Genomic DNA, 25621 nt, shown 5'->3' on the forward strand with positions numbered 1-25621 from the left:
TGGATACAAATAATAATAATAATAATAATAATAATAATAATAATAATAATAATTATTATTATTATTATTATTATTATTATTATTATTATTATTATTATTATTTGGTTTGTCTTAAACCAACCTGGTTTCAATTAGCCAACCCTGTTTTTAGGAGTTTATCACACCATGGCTAATTTGGGCATTAAAGAAAGATTAAAGCGCATTTAAAGCATCCCACAAATGTAGTGGAAATGGCAAGTAATTATTACATGCAATTGTGCAAAGAAAGTGATATCTGAAATGCATTGTCGCTGCAATCCTGAAAGTAAAAAGATGTGTGTTAATGCTTATTTGTGACCACTTTAATGGTGGGTTTTGTGTGATGTCATGTGAAATTGTTTCGTGTAATTACACAATTTTTCTAGGATATTCACGGGATAAACTCCCGATCTCCTTCATGTGATTAATTCCTTACACGTCTCTATTCTCTTTCCATTGGCAAGCCATTTTTGTCCTGTTTAAATGTTGTTGTTACTGTTGTTATGTTATTATTATTGATGTTACATTTTAGCACCCTTTGGTAAATCCAGTGTGGCATACTGGTTTGAGCACTGAACTACAACTCTGGGGACCAGAGTTCGGTTTCCAGCTCTTCCATTAAACCCACTGGGTGACCTTGGGCAAGTCACACTCTCTCAGCCTCAAGGGAAGGCAATGGCAAACCTCCTCTGAACAAATCTTGCCAAGAAAACCCTGTGATAGGCTCACATTAGGGTCACCATAAGAGAAACAACAACAACAAGATATATATAAACACACACACCATTGGTATGTGAGAATGTAAATTCAAATTCATTCTGTATCCGATTATTTGCATTCATTTGTCTTTCTTACAGAAAGAAGTCCAAAACTGGTACTCCAAATCACCCTGGTCTTCTTGTAAAGCCTCATTCTGTTTTTAGAGGCAAACACATGCAGACGTACAGGTTGTGGCCTCAGCTTAATGTCTCTCCTCATTCCCCAATAAATTCTTCTTGACCTCGACATAAGAAAGAAATTGGCAGTGCACCAATTCTTCTGAGTCCATTTGGAGCTGGAGTACAGGCTGAAGATGGAAGTGACAAATGCAGTTGGTCCCATAGCAGAAAGAGACTATCACGGTCCCGATGTCGCTGAGCCGGGTCTCAGTGGGACATTTTGGGAAAGAACAGCACAAAAGATCCAGAGCCACAATGCCAACAGCTCAGTGCTACAATGCCAGCACTTCAGGGGGTTCAGATACCAAGAGGCCAAGAGACCCCGAGAGGTTTGCAGTCAATTGCATGACCTTTGCCGTCAGTGGCTGGATCCAGAAAGGCACTCCAAGGCTGAGATGCTGGACCTTGTGCTCCTGGAGCAGTTTCTGATCATCCTTCCCCCAGAGATGGAGAGCTGGGTTCGAGAGTGTGGAGCAGAGACCAGCTCCCAGGCAGTGGCCCTGGCAGAGGGTTTCCTCCTCAGCCAGGCAGAGGAGAAGAAACAGGTAAGAACATGTCACTTTCCTAAGTCCAAGGGTCTGAAAATGTAAAGATAGGTACCCCTGGCATCCCCATCTATTACCCAAATCATTTACTTGTGCTAAAGGGCAGAAGGAGAGTGCTAGTGTACATATGATTTTTTAGGAATTAATTAATTAATTAGCAAAAATTCCAGGGTTTTTTGTGGGTTTTTCGAGCTATATGGCCATGTTCTAAAAAAGAGTTTATTCCTGATGTTTCACTAGCATCTGTGGCTGGCATCTTCAGATGACTCTGGGTTGGGAGGAGGGGTTTCCATGTTCTGTTGTCGAATGGCAAGGCCAGAGGGTGGGGAGGGATATGCAAGGCGGGTTGTGTTCTGCTAATTAGTGGACCATTGTCCTACTGGGAAAAAACCATCCTGATACCCTGGGGGGTGGTTTTCATTGCATTTTCCACTTCCATGCCAGCACTCTCTGAAGAGCCAGCCACAGATGCCAATGAAACCTCAGGAATAAATTCTTCTAGAACATGTCCCCAGGCATGAAAAACCCACAAAAACTAGGATCCGGCCACGAAAGCCTTTGTTGTTGTAATGTGTGCCTTCAAGTTATTCCAAGTGACGGCGACAGTCCCTATCCTGTTAAGCTGTGTAGTGTTCTGTGTCGAATGGGCACGGCCATTGCGGTGGGAGGATATGCACTTAAGGGTTTGGTCTGCTTATATTCGTGGACCCATTGTCTGCTGGGAAAACCCACCCTGATCCTGGTGGTTTCTCTGCATCTTCCACTTTCCATGCCAGCCCCACTCTCTGAAGATGCCCGCCCACAGATGCCCAACGAAACGTTCCAGGAATCAACTTCCTCTCGAACATGGCCCCAAGCCCAAAATACCCACAAAACAACTAGATTGCTAGCCCTGAAAGCCTTTCCAACTTCACAGGAAATTCCAGAGTGGCTGAAAAAAATTGGGAGTTTGGGCTTCCATCAACCCCTCCTATATGAAACCCTGCTGCCCCAGTCTTCTCCCCCGTTCATATGATGTTTTTTAAATCGGAAGTAGTGCTCCCAAATTGCAGGAGGGGCAAGCGAATAACAAGGAGATTCCTTTCTCCCCCGCTCTCCCCCACTATGCTATGTTTACTTGAACTACATTAGCATACAAATGGCCGGAGGAAAAGGAACTTAAAACAATTAGTTAGCAACAAGGAGTACAGCCAGTGTGGTGCGGTGGTCTGAATGTTGGACGCGGACTTGGCTAGACAAGGGCTCGAATTCCCTACACCAGCCACGGCACACCCCGCGTGACCTTATTGCCTGTCACACCCTCTCTCAGCTTCAGAGAACGGCCCATGGGAAGTTCCCCTCTGACACAATCCTTGCCCGAAGAACACACTGTGACAAGTTTGTGTAGTCCGCTATACGGGAAAGGCTTTGAAGGCACACACCAATAATTTTTTTTTTTTTAAATCGACAGGGACAGAAGCGTCTTCGCGCAGTGTAGATCAGCCCTTATTAAAATAAGAATCTTTGATATTACAACATGAAACATCGCGTTGAGTCTTTTTTCAACGTGCTGATTTCCTTCCCGCCTCTCAGATCTTTAATTTTTCTTTCAGGTGAAGGCAGGTTCTGGGTCCACTGAGTCACTGAGACAGTCCAACAAGGCACCGAGTTCAGGGGCTCACGTACGAGGATCACGGGGAGGTCCACCCCACACCCATCAGGTAAGGGAAAAGAGCTTCTGTCCCATTTACATCTTCCTCTATGCCAGGAGCACGCTCAGACTTTCTTCGGGCCTACTTTAAATTCCATTTGTTGGAAGAGAGACTTGATTACAGGTGCATCTACACGTTAAACTAAAGCTTTTACAACCCATCTAAATTGCCGTGGCTCCATCCTACAGAATCATTGGGATTTGTGTTGTGAGGCACTGGCATGCTTTGGCAGAGCCCTCCATGTAACTATAAGCCCGGCACTCCCGTGATGGAGCCGCTACAGCCTTAAATGGCTCTTGAATCTTGCATTATTTCACAGTGTCGATGAACGCTCCCCATTTCAACTACTTGGGACCTATCTAGTACTACAAATCTGTATATTGAATTTTTCCACAACATTATAAGCAACTCGACTTCTACTAATCTCTCTTAGGCACTGTACAGCACCGCCCCTAAGGGGTGAACTGCAACCGCCCCTTTTAGCGCCCAGCATTGGTGTTGCGGGGGCTTGCGGGGCTCAACACACGCTGCAGCCCTGACTGGCCTTCCACAGCACAAAAAGAGCTGCCAAAAGCAGCTCCTTTCTTTGTGCGCTGTGACAACGGGCATTCATAGTTGCGGCCCCTGCTTTTCTGTGCTTCCTTAGTGCTACATCCTCTGGAGCAGTGCCCAGAGGAGCGCAAAATGCCGTTGCCATGTGCGCCGTTGTGCCTTGTTCGCCATCTGCCACTTGTGGGTTGCTTGGGGTGGGTCAGGGCGCATTGTATTATGCGGACCTGTCCTCCTCACTCTGCCCCGATGTGGTCGTAATAGCCAGTCTAACATCCCCCTATGTGTCAAAGACCAAATCACAGAACAGGAATTGTAGATCTAGATGTGGCTCCATTAGGCTTTGAAGAGGCCTCCTATTGCAGTTAAAAAGACAGAAAAACCAGAACAGTGGCCTCCTGCAGTTCTTCCGGGAGTGCCTTCGTTTGCTAAAAGGAAGGCACACGCCTCTGCCACCCTCTATTTCCCCTCCACGTTCCTTTTCACAACATAACATTTGACAGTCCCAATGGCTTCTGGTCTTTCAGACGGGCTGAAAGTGTGGTTCACATGGTCCCCGGAGCCCCTGTACGCCTTTTAAAAAAACCCTACGCTTCATTTGGGAGCCCTCCGTGGTCTGTTCACCCTTTCAGTAGGTTGCCGCCTTCCCGTTCTCGTCACAATCACTGTAAGATATATATACTATTTTTACATCAGGACTGTTTGGGGAAGTGACATGACGGACTACAGTTTTTAATTCATGAATTGAATTATTAATGTAATACCAGGATCCCTGTAAGCTTTCACTTTGAATTAAAGTTCTATGATCCAGACATTCCCCCCACACACCGAAATATTGCTCCCCGTCTTGGATTCTGACGTCTTTACTGCTGCTGCTACGATAGATATCCTAAGAACTGGAAGACGGAAAATTAGCGGACCCCTACCTACTCCCGCCCCCATCTTCACTGGAATTATGTGAATCTTCTAATTGGAAACTGATTAATAAATTAATAAGTTTTAAGGTCACCAAAACCCCCTACAAACCCAGACTCCCATAGCATTGTCGCAGGGAGCCGTTAACGTTGTTTCGCCCCGCATTCATCTTCTCGCAATGCAGATGTTGCCTCCTTTTGTTTATGACTTATTCTGTTTGATTGTTGTTAAACCCATACCGTACATCTCGTATTATTTATGAAACCAATAAAACCTTAAATTAAAAAAAACTTCTCGTGTGACACATTAATTCTTTGCCTAGCATGAAAATGCCAAAGATGTGAAGGTATAAAATATTTACTCATTCTTGGTCTCTTAGTAACAGGTGGCACATGAACCCAGGGCTGCGTCAAGACCTTCTCGCGGAAGACGTGGAAATGTTGTGCTTCCAGCCAGATGAAGTATGACAGGGGGGAAACCGAATGAGAAATGGGGGCAGGCATCCGTGAATGTCCTGGACTTGCAAGAAGGGTCCCTGCCTCAGATCCTGGCCCCATCCTCAAGACCCGTGCTGCTCTTCTCCCGGTTGAGGAACGGAAAGACTCTTGGGGTTTAGAGCCCAGCCTGAACTGTGGCAACAGGAGTCACACGAGGGGTGGTGGGCCACCAGGTGACACCCTCAAGTGGGGGGTGACCCCACTGCTCCCTAAACTTCTGCCTTTTGGGCAGAGACAACAGTTTTTGGTGTTCACTTGCATCTCTTATACGTTGAAGAGAGATGAGTGGGGAGAGGCTCAATATGAGGAGAAAGGAGAGGCCCCAAGATTTAGACAGTTTTAAAATTTAATTTTAAAAAAGTTAAAGTTACAGTGCTGAATTAGAAATACAGTCTGCCCTCCATATCCACTGATTTTTCATCCACAGATTCATCCATCCACTACTTGATAATATTCTAAAGAAATATAAATTCCAAATAGCAAACCTTGACTTTGCCATTTTTTTAAAAATAAGGGTCACCATTTTACTATCCCATTGTATTTAACGGGACCACGGATTTTGCTATCCACGGTGGGTCCTGGAACCAAACCCCAGTGAATAACAAAGGACCATGGTACAATAATAAGAATTTGAATAAGAATAAATGTTCGAGTGCATTTCCTAGCCTTCCTAGCCATTGGCTGGTCTAGCTAAGGCTGCTGGGAGTTATAGTCCAACGACATCTGAAGGGGCACAGAATTCCCACCCGTACAGATACGAAGGACAATTACTGTTGATACCCTTATGCTTCCTTAACACCAATGTGTCTGCTTTCCTTCGAATCCCATCTACACTGACATATGTTGTCACACTATGATTTGTGGCACCTTCAAGACTAGCAGGTTTTATTTGCCTCATGGTTTACTGTCTTGCAGCCCACATCTTCAGATGCTTGTGAGTTGCAGTCCACAAAACGTTAGGCAGAATGTAACTTGTTATTCTTTAAGTCGGCACAAATGATAGTGTGGCAGCATATGCCAGAAATCTTATCTGGGGGCAATGCTTTAAGTTTGTTCCTTTCCCACAACTACATCTTGACTCCCATGTTCTTATCTTTACCGCCTTTTCAGAGCCATGTGTTACCTGTGAATAAAAATGGACTTACGGTCTTGTTTCAGGATCTGGTGACCTTTGAGGAGGTGGCTGTGCATTTCACAGAGGAGGAGTGGGCTCTGCTGGATCCAGGCCAACAGACTCTACACAAGGAAGTCATGGAGGAGACTCATGGGATTGTGGCCTCTCTAGGTAAGGCTCCTTCTCTGCCTTGACTGGAACCAGGAATTTCTGCTAATCTTGACTTTATCACAACATGCACAAAGTAGATGTAACACTCCTGCATTTATCTCTGAGAATAAGAAATAGTAAAACACACAAAGTGGTGATGACAGGCTAATAATCAATGCGAAATTAAGCCCAGAAAACTAAGTCTCTGTACTGCATGATAAACCAACAAGTTGATATCTTTTGAATCATCTCTCTGGCTTTGCTTCGCGAACGAAGATTCAGGAAAGACTCATCCAGCGCTTTGTACAAGCGCGTTGATGACTAAAAAGGCCTATACTTAAATAAGCTATTAATTCAAGAATGCATTTGCTAACCTATATGTTATATGTGAACATTTATAATAGTAAAATATTAATTAATAATATCAGAAAATTGGTCTTCATATCCTTTTAGTACTTTACACATATAACTATCCCATTTTACAATATACAATTTCATTGGTTTGTGTTGCTATATGGTGTTAGTTTTCTGGCCTTCATTTTGCATTGATTATTAGCCTGTTACCAGCCCCCCCTCTTATCACAACATGTCATTCAGTATATCACTAGTAGCGACCCTTCCTAATTTCGTGTCATCTGCAAATTGGATAAGTATACCCTCTATTCCATCATCCAAGTCACTGATAAAGGTCTTTTTCTGGGCCCAGGACACCCCACTGGTCACTTCTCTCCAGGATGAAGAGGAGCCATAGTTGAGTACCCTTTGGGTTCAGTTGGTAAGCCAATTACAAATCCACCTAACAGTTGCATTGTCTAGTCCACATTTTACTAGTTTGTTTGCAAGAATATCATGGGGGGGGACCTCGTCAAAGACTTTACTGAATTCAAGATATGCTGCATCCACAGCATTCCCTTTATAACTCTATCAAAAAAAGAGATAAGATTAGCCTGCCATGACTTTCTTTTCAAGAAATCCATGTTGAGTTTTAGAAACCACAGCATTCCTTTGTAAGTGCTTACAGACTGATTAATGATCTGCTCTAGAATCTTTTGTGGTATTGATGTCTGCCTTGAGTCCCTGTACTGTGAGGAAGGCAGGATATAAATAAACATGATGATGATGATGATGATGATGATGATGTAGTTGTTTGGGTCCTCTTTTTTCCCCCTTTTTGAAGATGAGGCAACATTTTCCCTCCTCCATCCAGAACGATGATAATTGGATTCTTCTCTTCACTCAGTCATGTTTCTAGAATGGTTATGTAAGGTGTAGCTGGTTGTAATGGCTTCTGAGTAGGCTCTCAGTCTGAAGAAGAAGGGATTGGTGCCTCATTTTCATACTGGCTGTTCCTGCTTCTTTCTTATTTTTGTCTGTTCCCTAATTTATGGATCCATTCCTCTCTGATCATGCTTCTGTTTCTATTCCTACAGGTGATGCACAGGAGAATGGTGAAAGGAGTGAACAGTGGAGAAGAAATACTGAAGTAAATCAGAAGTGGAAGAAGATGTCTCTTGTTTCTGAAGGCACTGACTTCTCTGAAATCCCAAAGCAAGAGGAGGTTTGTATAAAAAAAGAAGAAAAGCTCTCCCACGGTGTAAAACGCTCGAGTAGGATCTCAAGCCTTCGCATACCTACAGGAGCACATGAAGCAAAGAAGCCATTTAAATGTTCAGAGTGTGGAAAGAGTTTCAGTCAGAGCTGTAACCTTTTAAGCCACCAGAGAATCCACACAGGAGATAAACCGTATACATGCTCAGAGTGTGGAAGAAGCTTCAGCCAGAGCAATAACCTTACCTGTCATCAAAGAACCCATTTTGCAGATAAACCATATAAATGTTTAGAGTGCGGAAAGAGTTTCACTCAGAGAGGTAGCCTTACCTATCATCAGAGAACTCACACAGGGGAAAAACCATTCAAATGTTTTGAATGTGGAAAGAGCTTCACTTGCAGAATAAGCCTTACCAAACATCAGAGAATGCACACTGGGGAAAAACCCTATAAATGTTCAGAGTGCGGAAAAAGCTTCAGCCAGCGAGGTAGCTTCACCTATCATCAAAAAAACCATGCTGCCGAAAAGCCATATAAGTGCTCTGACTGTGGAAAGAGTTTCTGTTTGAGTAGCACCCTTATTTATCATCAAAGAACACACACAGGTGAAAAGCCATTTGAATGTGCAGAGTGTGGAAAGAGCTTCAGTAGGAACACCGGTCTTACTAACCATCAGCGACTCCATACTGGGGAGAACCCCTATAAATGCTCAGACTGTGGAAAGAGCTTCAGACACAACAGTGCCCTTGCCACGCATCAGAGGACCCACACAGGAGAGGCACCCTACAAATGCTCAGAGTGTGGGAAAGGCTTCAGCCAGAGCAGTGCCCTTACTACTCATCAAAGAATCCACACAGGAGAAAAACCATACAGATGCTCAGTGTGTGGAAAGAGTTTCCGCTGGAGTAGTAACCTTACTTCTCATCAAAGAACTCACACCAGGGAGAAACCCTGGAAATGTTCTGAATGTGGAAAGAATTTCAGTTCTCTCCAGAGCTTGGATATACACCACAGATTGCACAGTGGTGAAAAGCAATCTAAGTCATTAGCAGCTGTGCCATGCCTGCCCTTCCTGTATCAGAAGAGATCTCCATCTTCCACAATGTAACTTGGGACTTTATCACATGAGGCTAGAAAAGTGGAATAGCAATAGGATAAAACGGACTTTGGCTGATACTTATCACACAATGCCGTGTCCCTCCTGCAGCTGCCTTGCATTCTGTTCATTTTTGTAATACACCTTTTCATTGATGGGCAAAACCCGTCAATAGGTTCACAATCTCACTGTTGCTCTATTACTGTCTTTGTCTGATAGGTCCCTTTCGCTGCAGTTCTGCTGCTCAGGCAGCCACATGGTGTGAGTGGGCTTGATTCTGCTCCTCTCCTCCTCCCCTCACAGCAATAGCAGCTGCCAACACCTTCCCAAAGCCAGCTGCTGTGTGCACATTCACACAGCAGCCAGCTTCAGGGCTTGTATCTCCCTTCCTCCTGAAGAACAAGCCTACAACCTGGCACTTCAGGAGAAAGGGGGAGAAGCAGTTATAGTGGTTGCCAATACCTTCCTGAAGCGCAGAACTGTTGTGCACATATTCACACAGTAGCTGGTTTTGGGAGGTGGTTGGCAGCCCCGATCACTTGTCCCCATCTGATGCATGGGGCTGCTGTGTGAATGTGCTCACAAGAGGTGCAGAGCAACAATGGCCAACACTTTCCTGAAGCCAGCTACTGTGTTAACATTCACACAGCAGCCAGCTTAAGGAGTCAGTTGGCAGTCAGGAGCACTCATTCCCCTCCGTCTCCTCCTGAAAGTGTTTGACAGTGTGGAAAAGAGATCATGCAACCATGGGGCTCCAAAATGCTGTTGTGGGGAAATGCATAAGAAATGATGCCAAACCAGTATGCTTCTGATCTTAAACTAGCGCAATTGTGGCAGGACAGCAGACTAGTGTGGTAAAGTCCCAATTCTTCCAATGGCTGATGTAAATGACCAACAAGACTGATCCAGTCCACAGGAGAGTTAGTTGCTCTGGCTCAAGACACTTTATAAGGCAGTACAGCATGAGGACAAACTGAGGCATCGTACTTATTTTATTTATTTTATTTGTATGCTTCCAGAAGGGACCCTTTGATAGAAACACTTCCTCCTCCTCCTCCTCCTCTGGTTTGGGCTTGAATGTGTGGATGCACAGAGGCTATTTATTTGTTTTATTTATTTCAAGGATTTATTTCCTGCCTTTCTCCCAAAATGGGATTCAAGATGGGTAAGCTGCAATGAAGAGGCTAAACTGTCCTCAAGCCTTGCAGCTGGGAAAAACCCTTTGTGCAACTCGCTTATGTCATCTGACCATTTTTTCTAGGATTGCTTTGTGCCCTGAAGAACTCATTTACCCAAATTGATCTGGCATTAGCAGACAATGGTTTCTTCCCGATTTCTAGCCTAACTTTCAGGGTACTATCTTCTGAAATCACAAAGTGTAATAACCACCATGTTCATAATCTTAAAACATTCCTGTCAACTCCACCCATTGATTATCATCAGGAATGAAATGTTTTAAAATGACAGCCCCATAGAAATTAAGATAATGCTCACTGGAATAAGAGGTCTTCAGGTATCACTTGAAGACTGACAATGATGGTGTCAGCAACCTTACCTTAGACAGGGAATTCCAAAGCCATGGGTCTGCTGTGAAAGACCATGCTCCTCTTATTAGACCATTTTTATTTGAGTGTAATATATAAAGAAGGCTTTACATCAGGAGACAAATGGTGTCATGGTGCCTTTGTTTTCTGGTTCTCAGCCCTTGAAAATCAAATCCACATCTGGTTTTCCGTGGATGCTATATGTGACCTATCTCATTTTCTGTCGGTGCTTTATGTTCATATTGTTGTCAACTGCCTTGAGAATCAACATGAATAAACATTTCTAAATAAAATACATAAAAATTAAATGAAAACGGTGGCACAATGATTAAATGCTGGAACTGCAGCCACAGGGTTGTGACTTCGATCCCAGGGGCTCCAAGGTTGACTCAGCCTTCTGTCCTTTCGTAGGTTGGTCAAATGAGTACTCAGCTTTTGGGGGGCAATTGGCTTACAGATTGTAAACCGCTTAGAGAGTGCTGAGTTCACTATTAAGAGGTATAGCAATGTAAATGCTGTTGTAAAAATGCTCTTGCTATGAAATTATTTGTGAGAGGCAGGTTGTGTTGAAACACACGCACATACACACACACACACACACACACGATCATTACACAACAAAGGTGGATTTCCTTCACCCTCTTCAGGAAATGAGCCATGATTGCAGCCAAGCCACAATTGGCAGTTCCACACATCTTTGCAGCTTCAAGAGCTGGGGCCCTTTCACACTTTCACACTACACAGTTATAGCACTTTCATACCGCTATCACTGTTGGAGATTCTGTGGAATCCTAACATTTGTAATTTGATGAGAAACTGGAACTCTCTCTTTGATCGTTCTAAATCCAAGAGTTGGAAGAGACCGCAAGGGCTATCCAGTCCAACCTCCTTCTGCCATGCAGGAACTCACAATCAAAGCACCTCCAAGAGATGGCCATCCAGCCTCTGTTTAAAGACCTCCAAGGAAGGAGACTCCACTACACTCCGAGGGAGTTTGGTTCACTGTCGAACAGCTCTTACTGTCAGGAGGTTCCTCCTAATGTTCAGGTGGAATCTCTTTGCTCCGGGTTGTGACAAAGGCGTGTTATACACATACTAGGGTTAGGAAGCGGCGTGTTAGGGTCAGAAAGGGTCTCACTTTCCTAACCTGTTCCTAGGATGCACAGAGCACATAGTAAATGGCGGCGCCCGTCCACACGGGCACTGCCATATTTATGTCTCAGACGCACAGCATCTGGACGTGGCGCAGTGGAAGTGACGCCGTGAGTTCGTGCCTCATGCCTCATGGCACCACTTCCGGGGGCCAAAAAGGAGCGTCATTTCGGCGCTCCTTTTTAGCTGCGCCGGGAAGCCTCGTGGTCTGGCCACTGGGGCTTTTCGGCGTAGCTAATGATGGTGGCGGCAGACCGCCCGCTTTAGGGCGGTCTGTAACGCACTAAAGTTTTCTTTTTGTGCCATCCAATTATGTGAAGGCCCCGTCTAGTCAACCTTCACCCTAACGCTGCCACCAAATTATGTGACGCACAACCTTTCTATTGTGAGACTTTATGTTATCCCACCGCTGCCACCCGTGTTTTGTAATGTGAGTAGTGTGGTATTAACTCAAGTCCAGGCGTGTCCTTTTTGAATCAAATAAAACTTTATTTACAAGAAGGTTTAACAGTGTTGTTTTTAATATGATATCTTATGTAATTGTTACTGTCTATTTTGTTACAGTTACCGTTGGTGTTATAACTCTTTAGCTAAATCACCAGTTCCTAAGTTCCTCTCTTAAAGTTAGACCTAACAGTCCCCAAAGCTATCACTATCCCGCAGGATATCACACTCCCTTTCCTAGAGTCCTGGGAGTATAACGGTAGGGAGCCCTTTCCCACTCAGACTCTACCCCTCACCGTCCTTCTCTAACCTGGAACCCTCACTCTCAGGATCCCAAGCCCTAACTGACTCTTCCCTCAGGAACTCATGGAACCCAGTCCTCTCTTGGACTCAATTGTTCCCTCAGTTCTCAAATCCCAGCTGTCAACATTCCAACTACCAAAACCAACGGACACACAGAATGTTCAAAAGTCCCAGTCCACATTCTATTGGCTGGACCTCAGCTGCCTTCTGATTGGTCAGCCAGGTGTTCTATGCACCACATGGGTCTCATTCTCTGGAGCAACAGAAGACAAGCTTGCTCCTTCCTCAATGTGACACCCTTTCAAATACTTAAAGAGGGCTGTCATATCACCTCTTAACCTTCTCTTCTCCAGGCTAAACATCCCCAGCTCCCTAAATCTCTCCTCATAAGGAATGGTTTTCAGACCCTTCACCATTTTTGTCTCCCTTCTCTGGACACGCTCCAGCTTCTCAACATCCTTTTTGAATTGTGGTGCCCAGAAGTGACCCGTCCAAAGCAGAATAGAGTGGCACTATTACATCCCTTAGACACTATACTTCTATGTATGCAGCCTAAAATTTCATTGACTTTTTTAGCTGCTGCATTGCACTGTTGACTCATGTTCAACTTGTGGTCTACTAGGGCTCCTGGATCCCTTTCACATGTTGTTTTGTTCAGCCAAGTGTCCTCTGCCCTAGCCTGACCAAAGCAGAATGGAGCAATACTATTATGGTACTTCTAGACATCATACTTCTATTGCTACTACTATTGATACTCTCCTTAAGTGCTGACCCCAGGAACCATGCAGTTAAAGTTGAATTATAGTGCTATAATTATATAGTAGAAAAGGCCCTTGGCATCCTGAGTTGGTTTCCTCCTCTCCTGATTCCTTTGCCTTCTGTGCCGAAAATTGGTTTCCATAAAAATAGCTTGGTACACCTCTGAACAATTCTTGCCAAGAAAACCCCCTGATAGGGCTGCCTTGTTGTGTGCCTTTAAGTCATTTCCAATTTATGGCAACCCTAAGGTGAACCTATCCTGGAGTTTTCTGGCATGATTTGTTCACAGGAGGTTTGCCATTGCCTTTCCCTTGTAACAGTGAACAGTGACCAAATTATCAATGGGGAATTTAATTAGCTCAAGGTCACGAGAGGAGGCCTGTTACCACACCTCAGATGGGATCGCCCCTTCGATCTGTATATCAGGAACTAGAAATCCAGAAATGAGGCAGAGGCTCTAAGTACAATCATGTCTCTTTTATTGGAAACAAGGATTCAAACATACAGGCACATACGCTCACACATTCATACAAGACTCAGGAAATAACGTGGTAAATGTGGAATAGATATTAGGCTTTTCTAACGGAAATGCTCACCTTATGTAGAAGTTCTGTCTTCCAATTTGTGTGTGTGGGTCTGCAATTCTGGTTAAGCAGGCCAGTCAGAGAGAGACTGACTTTAAAAACTGACTTAGCTCTTGGCTACCAGCAATGAATGACTGGCTGCAGTGGATGGCTGACCGCAGCTGAGAGTGACTGGTAGCAGCCCAGAGTGACTGGTAGCAGCAGCTAGTGGCTGGCCGCAGCACCTCTCTAAATTTAGGAGACCTTTTTAAGGGTTTAACAGGGTCTCTAGACAAAGGGTAATCAAAGGAAACTGTTTGAAGTGTATTTCACATCCTAACCAAATGTTTTGATCTAACCCAAATGTTTCTGCCAGAGTAGGGACCTGAATGGCTACAAATGCCATTCCTTTGATTCAAATGGTTCCCCCTCAATCACAAAGAGAGACACTTCCTTAAGACATTTGATAGCATCTTTCCTGATAGCACTTAGCAGCTCCTTGCATAATCTCATCCAAGCTGGGAAAGGAAATTAGTTTACATATCAAAAACTCATGGCTTCCCTTGTTTCACTGGGAGATCACATGCTAGGGCCATTTGGCTACTCAGGTCAAGATGCACTTTTGATATCAAATTGCAGGTCAGAGATTATCATTTAGATATATTAAAAAGGTGTAGATCAATGCCTATCATTTCGTAGATCGATGCCTATCAATTCCCCCCTGAGGCTAAGAGAGTGTGACTCGGCCACAATGGGTTTCATGGTCCAAGCAGGAATTGAACCCTGGTTTCCACATTCGGAGTTCAATGCTCAAACCACTATGCCACCCTGGCTCTCTAGGTTGGCCTTAGGTCACCATAAGTTGGAAATGACTTGAAGGCACACAACAGTTGTGTTCATTTGCTGCACAAAAGTAAAAAGTATAATGGCACCTTATGGAGTTTCAGGTCAGCTTCGGTTCATGAAATGAGCTAGTTGGTCCTTTGCCTCTGGTAGCAAAGTATCTTGGGCCAGCTTCGCTGCCAGTCGCAGTGGCATGTCAGCCCTGGAAGTTGCCATAAAACTGTCAATCCAGCTTGGCTTATTGGACCTGCAATGGTTCTGTAAAAATTAAAAAATAAACACAGGAAATGAAAATGAACTATGGCTTGATCCACACTGCAGAAATAATCCAGGTTGACACTGCTTTAACTGCCATGGATCAATGATACAGAATCCTGAGAATTGTAGTTTTGTGGGATATTTAGCTTTCTCTGTCAGAGAGCTCTAGTGCCACAACTAATGACAATGCCCAGGATTCCATAGCATTGAGACTTGGAAATTAAAGTGGTCTCAACCTGGATTATTTATGCAGTGTGGATGTAGCCACAGTGTTGAATCCAAGTCAGGAGACTGGTCCATCTTGTCTTTTTGAGGAAAGCTTTCCTTTGGACTTTCAGATTATTATTATTATTATTATTATTATTATTATTATTAACCTTTATTTATAAAGCACTGTAAATTTACACAGCGCTGTACGTACAATCTTATAGTTAGACAGTTCCCTGCCCTCAGGGTTACAGATAGAGATTTATTTCCCTGCTCTCTTCTGAAGACCATTTAATGGCAAAGGCTTGTGAATTAATCTCTACCCCTGTGCATAGGCTGCATCTATACTGTAGAATTAATGCAGTTTGACACCACTTTAACTGTCATGGCTCCATTCTATGGATTCTTGAGATTTATAGTTTGTTGTGGTACCAGAGCTCTCTGAGACTGCATCTGCACTGCAGAAATAATCCAGTTTGACATCACTTTAACTGCCCTGGCTCTATGCTATGGAATCCTGGAAATTGTAGTCCTGCGAGATATTTAGCCTTCTCTGTCACAGAGCTCTGGTCCCAGAACAAACTACAGATCCCAGGAGTTCATAGCATGGAGCCAGGACTCTCAAAGTGGTGTCAAAAGTGGATTACTTCTGCAACCTGAGAGAGAAGGCTCAATATCTCTTTTATGGTTTTTAGATTATTTTTAAATATTTTATGTTTTCATTGTAATGTTTATCGAAATGCTATTTACCTGTGAGCCGCCTTGGGTCCCTTCTGGAAGAAAGGCGGCATACAAATGAAATAATAAACAAACAAATACCATAATTCCAAATAGTATTAGAGCCAAGGCAGTAGAAACTATTTTATATGTACTGTTACACTGCAAATTTTATGAGGATGGCAGGCCAATTTATATTGCGCCTCTAATAGAAAAAAACATGAATGACCTACTCCAGGATATAAATCCTTATATTACGTGTATAGTAGCTAAATTCCATGTTGCTCCAATTAAAATAAGACAAATTCAGAGAAACAAAAATCTCCCTATCTTAAATGTATTATTATTATTATTATTATTATTATTATTATTATTTTATTTAAATTTGGAATTTTTAATTAAAAAATTGGCAGGGGGAATACAAATGTTGGATTTTATTTCATTTTCTCTTATAACATCCTATGATATAATTTCTAATGAATTCTAATTAATGTCTAATTATATCTTAGGATATAATGTCTAATTTCAACCCATAAAGTAGCAAAGGCGTTGACACAAAATCACCAGAGAGGGAGTGCGTTATGACTCTGTGTCACTTTGTAGTTCACTATGGCATCTGTGAAGTGTACTTTGTATTCCTTTGCTGGTCATGGACCGAATAAAATGTACGCACATGATGCCAAAAAAATGCATGCACCGTGGTAGCTAAAGCAGTGTCAAAACTGGACTGTTTCTGCAGCCTGAGAGAGAAGGCAAGGCTCAATCTGTCACCAAACTGCAGATCCCAGGATTCCAAAGAGCACTGGAGACATTGCATTTAAAGCAGTGTCAAACTGTAATAAATGTGCAGTGCAGACACAGCCTTAGGTCTCAGGGTTTGGGCATGGGAATCTTTTGAATCTGGGGGTGGATGGAGAGGGTTGAAAGGAAAGGAGAGGGTTAAGGAGAGGGATTTTCTCTCTTCCTAGAGCGACAGTGGAGGCTGGGTGCTGCAACACCCACTTTCTGCTCTTTCCCTCCTCCAAAAGCAGAAGCAGAAGCAGAAAGCATTAGGCATCCCCTTCTAGAGAGACAGGTAAGACTTTTAGTGCAAAGCAGAAAAGGAAGGGAAAGGCGGGAATAGAGACCATCCATCCATCCATCCAAAGAGCCAGGGCTAGTGTAGCTGGAGTGGAATAGTGGTTGGACTGTTGTTGCACTATGACTCTGAAAGTCCTGGGTTCCAATCCTGCCTCAGCCATGGGAACCCACTGGGAGCAAGTCACACTCTCTCAGCCTCAGGGATAGGGAATGACAAATCCTTCAACAAATTCTTGAAACAAATCCTTCCAAAGAAACCCTTTCATAGGGTTGCCATGAGTCACAAATGTCTTGGAGGCACACAATAACAACACCAACAACACCAACAACAACAGATACATGTATATTTTAATCCAACAACAAAACAACAGATATATGTATATTTTTATCCAACAACAACAAAAGATAAATGTATATTTTAATCCAACAACAAAACAACAGATATATGTATATTTTAATCCAACAACAGATACATGTATATTTACACAACAACAACAGATATTAGTATATTTTAATCCAACAACAGATATATGTATATTTAAACAACAACAACAACAAATATGCATATTTTAATCCAACAACAGATATATGCATATTTTAATCCAACAATGGATATATGTATATTTACACAACAACAAATAGATGTATATTTTAATCTAACAACAAACATATTTCTATTTTAATCTAACAACAGATATATGTATGGTTACACACAAGCAGCAACAGATATACAGTATCTATATTTTAATTCAACAGCAGATATATGTATGTTTACACAACAACAACGGATATAAGTATATTTACACAACAACAGATATATGTATATGTATGATATATGTATATTTTAAGAACAGCAGATATATGTGTATATGTATAATATACAACAGATATATACGTATATGTGTATGTATATATAACAAATACATGTATAAGTGTTTTAAATTTTTATCTTTTTAATTGTATTTTTATTCTTTTAATAAGTAAACTGTTTTAATATCATAATGATTCAAATTCTGTTTTAATCTATCGCTTTTCTATGCTTTTAACTGTATTGTTCTTTTAATGTTGTGAGCTGCTCTGGGTCCCAGTTCTGGGGAAAGAGTGAGATATAAATATGTCGCGGCAGAGAGAGACGCAGAGACAGGAATGGGGGTGCAAAGCTTAGCTGGCCAGGTCTTGGCCAGCCCCTTTTATTGACATCAAGGTAACATTAGGTTTCACATTATCTCACTGTACATCAGAAGGCAATTAAAGGAATCAGGGACCAATGTGTACTTAAGAGAGTTCTAATTAGCAAGGGGGAGCAAGATGTGTACACTGTCTCAGCCGAATCAACATGGGCTTATCCAATCACGGATAAAGCATTGTCTACCAGAAGGCAAGTCATAAGCCTATGGTCTGCCAGTAGGGTTATCACATTTCAATCTTGGTAAACATTGCTATCCTGGGAGGGGTCGCATTCTCTGGGCTTCCCAGGGAATGCCACATCAATAATAATAATAATAATAATAATAATAATAATAATAATAATAATGTATATAAAAGAGTTCGATTTCCCACTGGGCTGACCTTGGGCAAGTCACACTCTCTCAGCCTCAGAGGATGGCAATGGCAAACCCCCTCTGAAGAAATCTGAACCAAGGAAACCCCATAGTTTGTTGTAGAACCAGAGCTCTTTGGCAGAGAAGACTAAACAACTCACAAAACTACAGGTCCCATTATTTCCTAGCATTGAGCCAGAACAGTTAAAGCCTAGTCAAACTGGCTTCTGCAGTGTGTTTTGGCACACTCAAACCATTATGTGGCTTCTACATATATTCAGATTTAATAGAAATAAAGGAGTTTTTTTAATGGTGTTTTATTGAAAGATGTAAAAATCATACCAAAGCCTAGTAACTTTGGATTGTTAAACTTGCAAAGCATTAAAACAAGCTTTCTAATATATAAAATAATGTTTCACGCTATTAACATAATGAGCACGATTCAATTTTGTTTCGTTAAAACATTAACGCAAAAAGACTGGTTTACACATACACAAAAAATAAGATTTCAAAATGTGTTTTCCCCCCTGGAATCCTGTTTAAAAAACAGCTAAAAATGTGGGGTGTCAGGGGAGCAATTGGGGTTCTCTCTACCAGACTGGGGCATTTGGAGGTTATGCCTCAGACAGTGTTTCCCAAACTCTGGTCCTCCAGGTATTTTGGACTTCAACTCCCAGAGGTCCCAGCCAACTTGACCAACAGCCAGGGATTCTGGGAGCTGAAGTCCCAAAACCTGGGGGACTAAAGTTGGGAACCACTGCCAGATGGCGGTCCTAGGGAAGGCAGACGAGAACAGAAAGGGAGAGAATATTTGGTGGAAGGTAGAGTTAATCTTTTGAATCTTGATGTTCATCTGTTTGTCTTACAGGAAGAAAGAGAGGCACGTCGTGTTTGAAAAGCAAATTCCTGCTCAATGAGTAAGATAGATGCAGACAGAACAGATGGTGGCCACTGCTACGTGTGGTTCTTCTCCAACACCACCATTTTTGCTTTTATTTTTTATTATTATTATAATTTTTATTCATTTTCATCTTCCACACATAATATCAATATAATATACCAATACAGTACAATATCACAACAATACAATTTGTCTTCATGTCTTCGATTCTACCATACTACTCACGTATCCCAATATCACTGTAATTCAGTTTTCTTCCAAAAATTAATAATCTATCTATCTATCTATCTATCTATCTATTCTACAATATTTATATATTCTGTTTGATTTGTGTTCCATCCTTTCAATATACATCCTTCTGATATATGTAACATTTTCCTTCTCATTTCCCTTCCTTCTCCTTTCTTAAACCTTCTTGCATAAATTTCTTCCCTTCCCTTTCTTCCTTACTTAACTCCTACTTTCTTCTTTCTGCTCTTCTTTATTTTCCCTCTTACCTCTCTCTTTTTATTTCTTTTCACCCTCCTTTTTCACTCACTCTTACCTTCTTCAACTTAACTCTTATCTTCTTCAACTTACTCTGTTATTTGCTTTAACAGTGGATTTGATAACCGAGTAAGGAGATCCTTTGAGTCCTTCACAAGGCACAGATCTAAGGTGGAAAAGCCAAACTCCACTGGTCCTGAAATGCCAAGAGAAACTCTTCATGCTGCTGAGACTGGGGAGCATGGGACATCTCTGGTGGGAAGCATGCCAGGGTACTTGGCCAAGAACACCTGCAGCTCACAGGTATGGTGCCAGTGCTTCAGAGCATTCATGTACCAAGAGGCAGCAGGACCTCGAGAGGTTTGCAGCCAGCTCCACAATCTCTGCTGCCAGTGGCTGAAGCCAGAGAGACACACCAAGGCTGAGATGCTGGACCTGGTGATCCTGGAGCAGTTCCTGGCCATCCTTCCCCCAGAAATGGAGAGCTGGGTTCGAGAGTGTGGAGCGGAGACAACCTCCCAAGCAGTGGCCTTGGCAGAGGGCCTCTTCCTGAGCCTGGCAGAGGAGAAGAAGCCGGAAGTGGAGCAGGTGAGAGCATCTGGTTGCAACAGCATCACTAGGGAGGACTGCACTGGGTGACACCCCAGACTGGGGATGTACACTCAGTGGGTGATGCACCCATTGGCAGTGGCATCACTGGGGGATGCAGCCTGCATCAGGTGACATCCCAGAAGAGGGGTGACACCCAACTGGGCCATCCTCTCACCAATGGGGGAAGGGATGAGTACGCCCGGCCTGCTTCACAGCAAGTGACAAGGAGGCTGCTACTGCTGCCATAAGGAGGGCATGACCGGCCCTGCTTCCCTACAGCAATAGTGGTCTTCTCATGAGGTTGCCACCACCATGAGGAAGGAGAAGGGATAAGCATGGCTTTTTAGCCCCCCCTCCCCCCACTATGGGTTCCTCCCGGCAACCCTATACCTGCAGCATTGTATTTCTTTCCATGATCTTCATTATTATTATTATTATTTATTATTATTATTATTTACAGTGTTTATACCCTGTCCTTCAGCCCTAAAGGCTCTCAGAGCGGCTTAATGTCTTTTTTTCAGTTGAAGACAGTGCCAGATGAGATGGACACTGTGGTCTCTGAGGCTGAGATGTCTCCACTGGGCACAAGAAGCAAGGTAGACCTTGGGCAGATCATCCAGGAAAGTGATGGAGGTGCCACTATAGTTGGTAAGGGACACTGACTTTCCTGTCATCTTCATCTTCTCTAGAGACTTCTATAATTTCTGGACTGCTTTAATGTTCTCCTTGAGCCAACATGGTGTAGAGCTTTTGGATGTTGGACTAGGTGGGTTTGAGTGTTGGACTGGGACTCTGGAGACCAGGATTCAGTCTCCTGTTCAGCCATGAAGCCCACTGGGTGACCTTAGAGAAGTCACACTCTCTCAGCCTCAAGGGAAGGCAATGGCAAACTTCGATTGTCTCAATCTTGCAAAGAAACCTCCATGATAGGATTGCCTTAGGGTTGAGATAACTCAGAAACAACTTGAAGGTATAAAACAAGTCTGAGGGTATATCCACACTGTAGGATAGAGTCATGGCAATTAAAGAGGTGTCAAACTGCTTTAACTGTGTGAAATCGAAGGCTTTCATGGCCGGCATCCATGGTCTTTTGTGGCCTATGTTTTTGAGCTGTGTGGCCATGTTCTAGAGGATTTAAAGGACTCCTGGTTAAGAAACCCTGATTTAGAGCAGGAACTTTTAAATGTATCACATACAATGGTTTCTTATCAGTGAGGGATCAAAATATGGCTTTTATTAAAGGCTTAATTTTTAAACATGTACATGGTTTTTAAACTTTTTAAACCTTTCTAAGGTTTTTTAATAGCTTGAAATGTTTAACATATTTTCATCTGGTTTAAACTATTTATTGATTTTAAATTGGAATTGTCTGAATAGTTTATATTGTTTTATATGTTTGCTATCCTGAGATGCCATGATAAAAAGGTGGGATAAAAATATTTTAATAAATAAGTAGGTATGATGCAATGTTTTCAAAGGTAACCCTAGTCAAACCGATTTCAGTCAAAGAGTACAGTGGGCTCTCTCCATTCACTTGGGTTAGGGATGAAGAACCTCTGTGAAAGTGAGAAAACCTCAAATAAAAAACCACTTTTTTTAAACCTGAGAGAACACTACTTAGGAATCTCTAAGTCCTCCTGTGTAACATCTGCTGGAGGTTAACCATAAAATTGTACTGGAAGACCTATAAATGCCTTGAGAAGGGTCTTCACTAGGCTCTCCAGCACAACCTCTTGTGAAAGATGGCCATAGAGTTACATCAGAGGATCTAGAGATCCCTACAGAGAACACATTAATCAAATCCACAAAAGTCAAGCTGCAAATGTGGAGCGGTGACTGTAGCTAGTTACACACTTCCTCTGTTCTCTTCACAGGTGATGGATTGTACCTGAGGCCTCTTTCGGTGCCTTCTCCTGTAGCAGTGGGAATGGATCCAGTCCAGCTGGATCAGGTAGGGGGAGATGAATGAAAAGGGAAGAGTGTTCTTTGGATGACTTGGTTCTGGAACAATAATAAAAAGAGCAGCCAGTGTGGTGGAGTGGTTTGAATGTTGGGCTCCAACTCTGGAGACCAGAGCTTGAATTCCCGCTCGGCCATGGAAACCCACTGGGCGACCTTGGATGAGTGTCTTTGCTGCTGCTCCAGAATCCCACAGTTTAACAGTTCAGAAATTATTAGACAGCAAAGCTGCAATAACTTGTTTCTTTTTACTAAGGGAGGCCTATATGTTCTATCTGCCTTAAAAGTGTTTAATGCTAAATCTATTGCACAACTTGTATATGTTACTAGCATTAAGGGATGTGGTGGCTTAGTAGTTAAGACATCAATTCTGATGACTGGAGGATCAGAAGGTTGGCAGTTTGAGGCCCCAGTGCTGCATGATGGGGTGAGCTCCTGTCATTAGTCCCAGCTTCTGCCAACCTAGTAGTTCAAAAGCATGCAAATGCAAGTACATAGATAGGTACCACCCACGTGGGAAGGTAACAGTGTTCAGTGCAGTCATGCTGGCCACATGACCACCAGAGCAGTCCTTGGACACACTGGCTCTTCGGCTTAGAAGTTCATTACGACTAGACATTCATGTCAAGGGCCTACCTTTACCTTTTACCTTTAGTATTTGGATTGGGGGAATGTCACCTGAAATTGACAGGCAATAGACAAAATTTCTAAGGACCCTTGGTGTTATTATTGGAGACAGGCCAAAGCCCTCCCTTGATAAGGGCCTGGTGGTATGCTTTAAAGCTCTGGCTGTAGTGGTGTCATTGGGGTTGGTTCAGGTTTGCTTGTATACCTGCCCCAAGACAATTATGTAAGTTGTTTGCACAAATCTCTGGCCAAAAAAGCATCTTTGGTTGATCTCTCTTCTTCACTCCGTTTTAACTTGGGATTGCAGATGGCCTCTAAATTTCTCAAGCACAGACTGTGGGACATACCTTTTTACGTCATGCATTACTGCTCCTATGTAAGCTGCTCGCCTAGTATATTGAATGTATATTACACTGGGCCTTTCCAATCAGCTGACTACATTATAAATTCGGCAGTGCCAAAGTACTGCAGACTTTTTTCTCAGGACAGATGCAACTTTTTTTCCACGAAATTGCTCCAAGGCAGATGTGCTTGGGTCTCTTACTTAGAGAGATGGTGACCTTGTCATAATACGGAAGTTGAGTCAAAGAAGCATATTCTTTTGTCCTGTAGCTTTTACAATGAGGCAAACCAGAATCTGATTATCTCACTACTGAGGAAATTTGTTGGATGTTCTGCTCAATTTCATATCAGGTTCTTGTTGGAGGATAAGTTCCCAAATGTAACATTGGCTGTTGCTAAATTTCTTTCAGAGGCAAAAGGATTAGAGCTCTCTATGTGTTTTAATTAAAGCTGATAGCAATCATTTTATTGTTTTTATTGTACTATTTATTCCTTTTGGATGCTGTTTTTAATTTTATGTGTGAGTTTACTATTGGATATATTGTATCTGTATCGTAATAAATGATGATGATGTTTAACTACGTGTTACATGAAAAAATCTTTTATTTGTTTTCAACCTATTTAACTGACACTTTATCTGAAAAATTGCCAGGATCAGTTCATATCCCTCAACGGTCAATCTTTAGGCTCAGACTCTAAATGAGTGCCTCTCAAGCTATCTGATGTAAGAAGCCAGGTTTGTTCTTCCCAGTGCACTAGGGACCACTATTTTGTATTTTATTTTATTTTGTTTATTGCACTTATGGTCACACCTCTGTATCCAGGTTCTTTATACATGGCATTCAACCATCCATGGCATGAAAATAGTCCCAAAAATATACATTCCAAAAAGCAAACCTTGATATTTCCATTTAGCCATATAAGGGATGCCATTTTATTGTGCCATTGTATTTAATGGGACTCAAATATCCATGGATTTTGGTATCCACATGGGGTCCTGGAGCCAAACCTCACCAAATCTCAACATGGGATCCATATTTGTGCCCATTAAAGATCCAGCTTGGCATAGTGATTTGAGCATTGAACTATGACCAGATTCTCCAGAGTGGCTTGGCCACAAAACCCACTGGGTGGCCTTGGGCACTACACATGCTCTCAGTCTCAGAGGAAGACAGTGGCAAACCTCCTCTATACAAATCTTGCCAAGCAAATCTCTTTTTAATATGGGTTTATTCAATGCCTGCCTTAGCTCATTTTGGACTGTTATGTAACATGTGGGTGCCAATGTGGTGTAGCAGTTTGAGTGTTGGAGTAGGACTCTGGAGTTCAGGGTTCGAATCCCAGCTCAGTCATAGAAATCCACTGGTTGACCTTCAACAGGTCACACTCTCTCAGCCTTAGAGGCAAGCAAAAGGCAAACACCCTCTGATCAAATATATGATTCTATAATTCTATGATAAATCTTGCCAAGAAACCCCCATGGTAGGTTTGCCTTAGGGTCGCCATAAGTCGGAAACAACTTGAAAGCACACAACAACAACATGTACCATGTGATAAGAAATTGTTTTCTTCTTCTTACAGAGTCTAGTGACTTTTGAAGAAGTGGTGGTGCATTTCACAAAGGAAGAGTGGGCACTGCTGGATCCAGGCCAGAAGGCACTGCACAAGGAAATCATGGAGGAGAACTATGAGGTTGTGGCCTCTCTGGGTAAGGCTTCCTCTTTGCCTCAACTCAGAGACTGTGGAAGTAGGAATGACTCCTGTTGTTGGCCTGTATTTATGCTCTACAATTCTGGACACTGTCCATTCTATATGGGAGATTCTGGGAGTTGTAATTATAAAATATTACTTTCCCACATGCTGGATATATAGAATATAAAAAGATGAATTACATGTTGAGATTTATCTGAAATTGTGAAATCCAGAATGCTCCAAAATTGTCTCCATGGGTGGCTGAGATAGTGACACCTCTGCTTTCTGATGCTTCACTGTACACAAATTTTGTTTCATGTTCATGCACAAAATTATTAAAAATATTGTGCATAAAATTACCTTTAAGCTATGTGCATAACAGGTGTACAAAACATAAATACATTTCATGTTTAGATTTGGGTCCCACCTCCCGAAATAGCTCATTATGTATATGCAAATATTCCAAAATCCAAAATAATAATTAAATAAATCCATAATCCAAAACACTTCTGGTCCCAAGCAGTTTGGATGAGGGAGGCTCAACCTATATT

General features: G+C 42.5%; 2 protein-coding genes across 2 annotated transcripts in view; one reads left to right on the top strand and one right to left on the bottom strand.

Annotated features, from left to right (window-relative positions):
- Positions 1 to 25621, bottom strand: part of LOC121922021 (zinc finger protein 420-like) — a 319204-nt gene that overhangs the window by 119495 nt on the left and 174088 nt on the right. The gene's annotated exons all lie outside the window — the stretch shown is intronic.
- The window catches only part of LOC121922464, a 46555-nt gene that overhangs the window by 17908 nt on the left and 3026 nt on the right, over positions 1 to 25621 (top strand). Inside the window, 10 exon segments of the mRNA XM_042451948.1 lie at positions 1319 to 1501; positions 3094 to 3201; positions 6114 to 6438; positions 7848 to 9069; positions 12322 to 12326; positions 19341 to 19389; positions 19973 to 20447; positions 20972 to 21098; positions 22325 to 22401; positions 24960 to 25086. Of these exon segments, the coding sequence (XP_042307882.1) occupies positions 1319 to 1501; positions 3094 to 3201; positions 6114 to 6438; positions 7848 to 9069; positions 12322 to 12326; positions 19341 to 19389; positions 19973 to 20447; positions 20972 to 21098; positions 22325 to 22401; positions 24960 to 25086 (2698 nt within the window).

Source organism: Sceloporus undulatus, chromosome 2 (assembly GCF_019175285.1).
Source record: "Sceloporus undulatus isolate JIND9_A2432 ecotype Alabama chromosome 2, SceUnd_v1.1, whole genome shotgun sequence".
Taxonomy (NCBI): Eukaryota; Metazoa; Chordata; class Lepidosauria; order Squamata; family Phrynosomatidae; genus Sceloporus; species Sceloporus undulatus.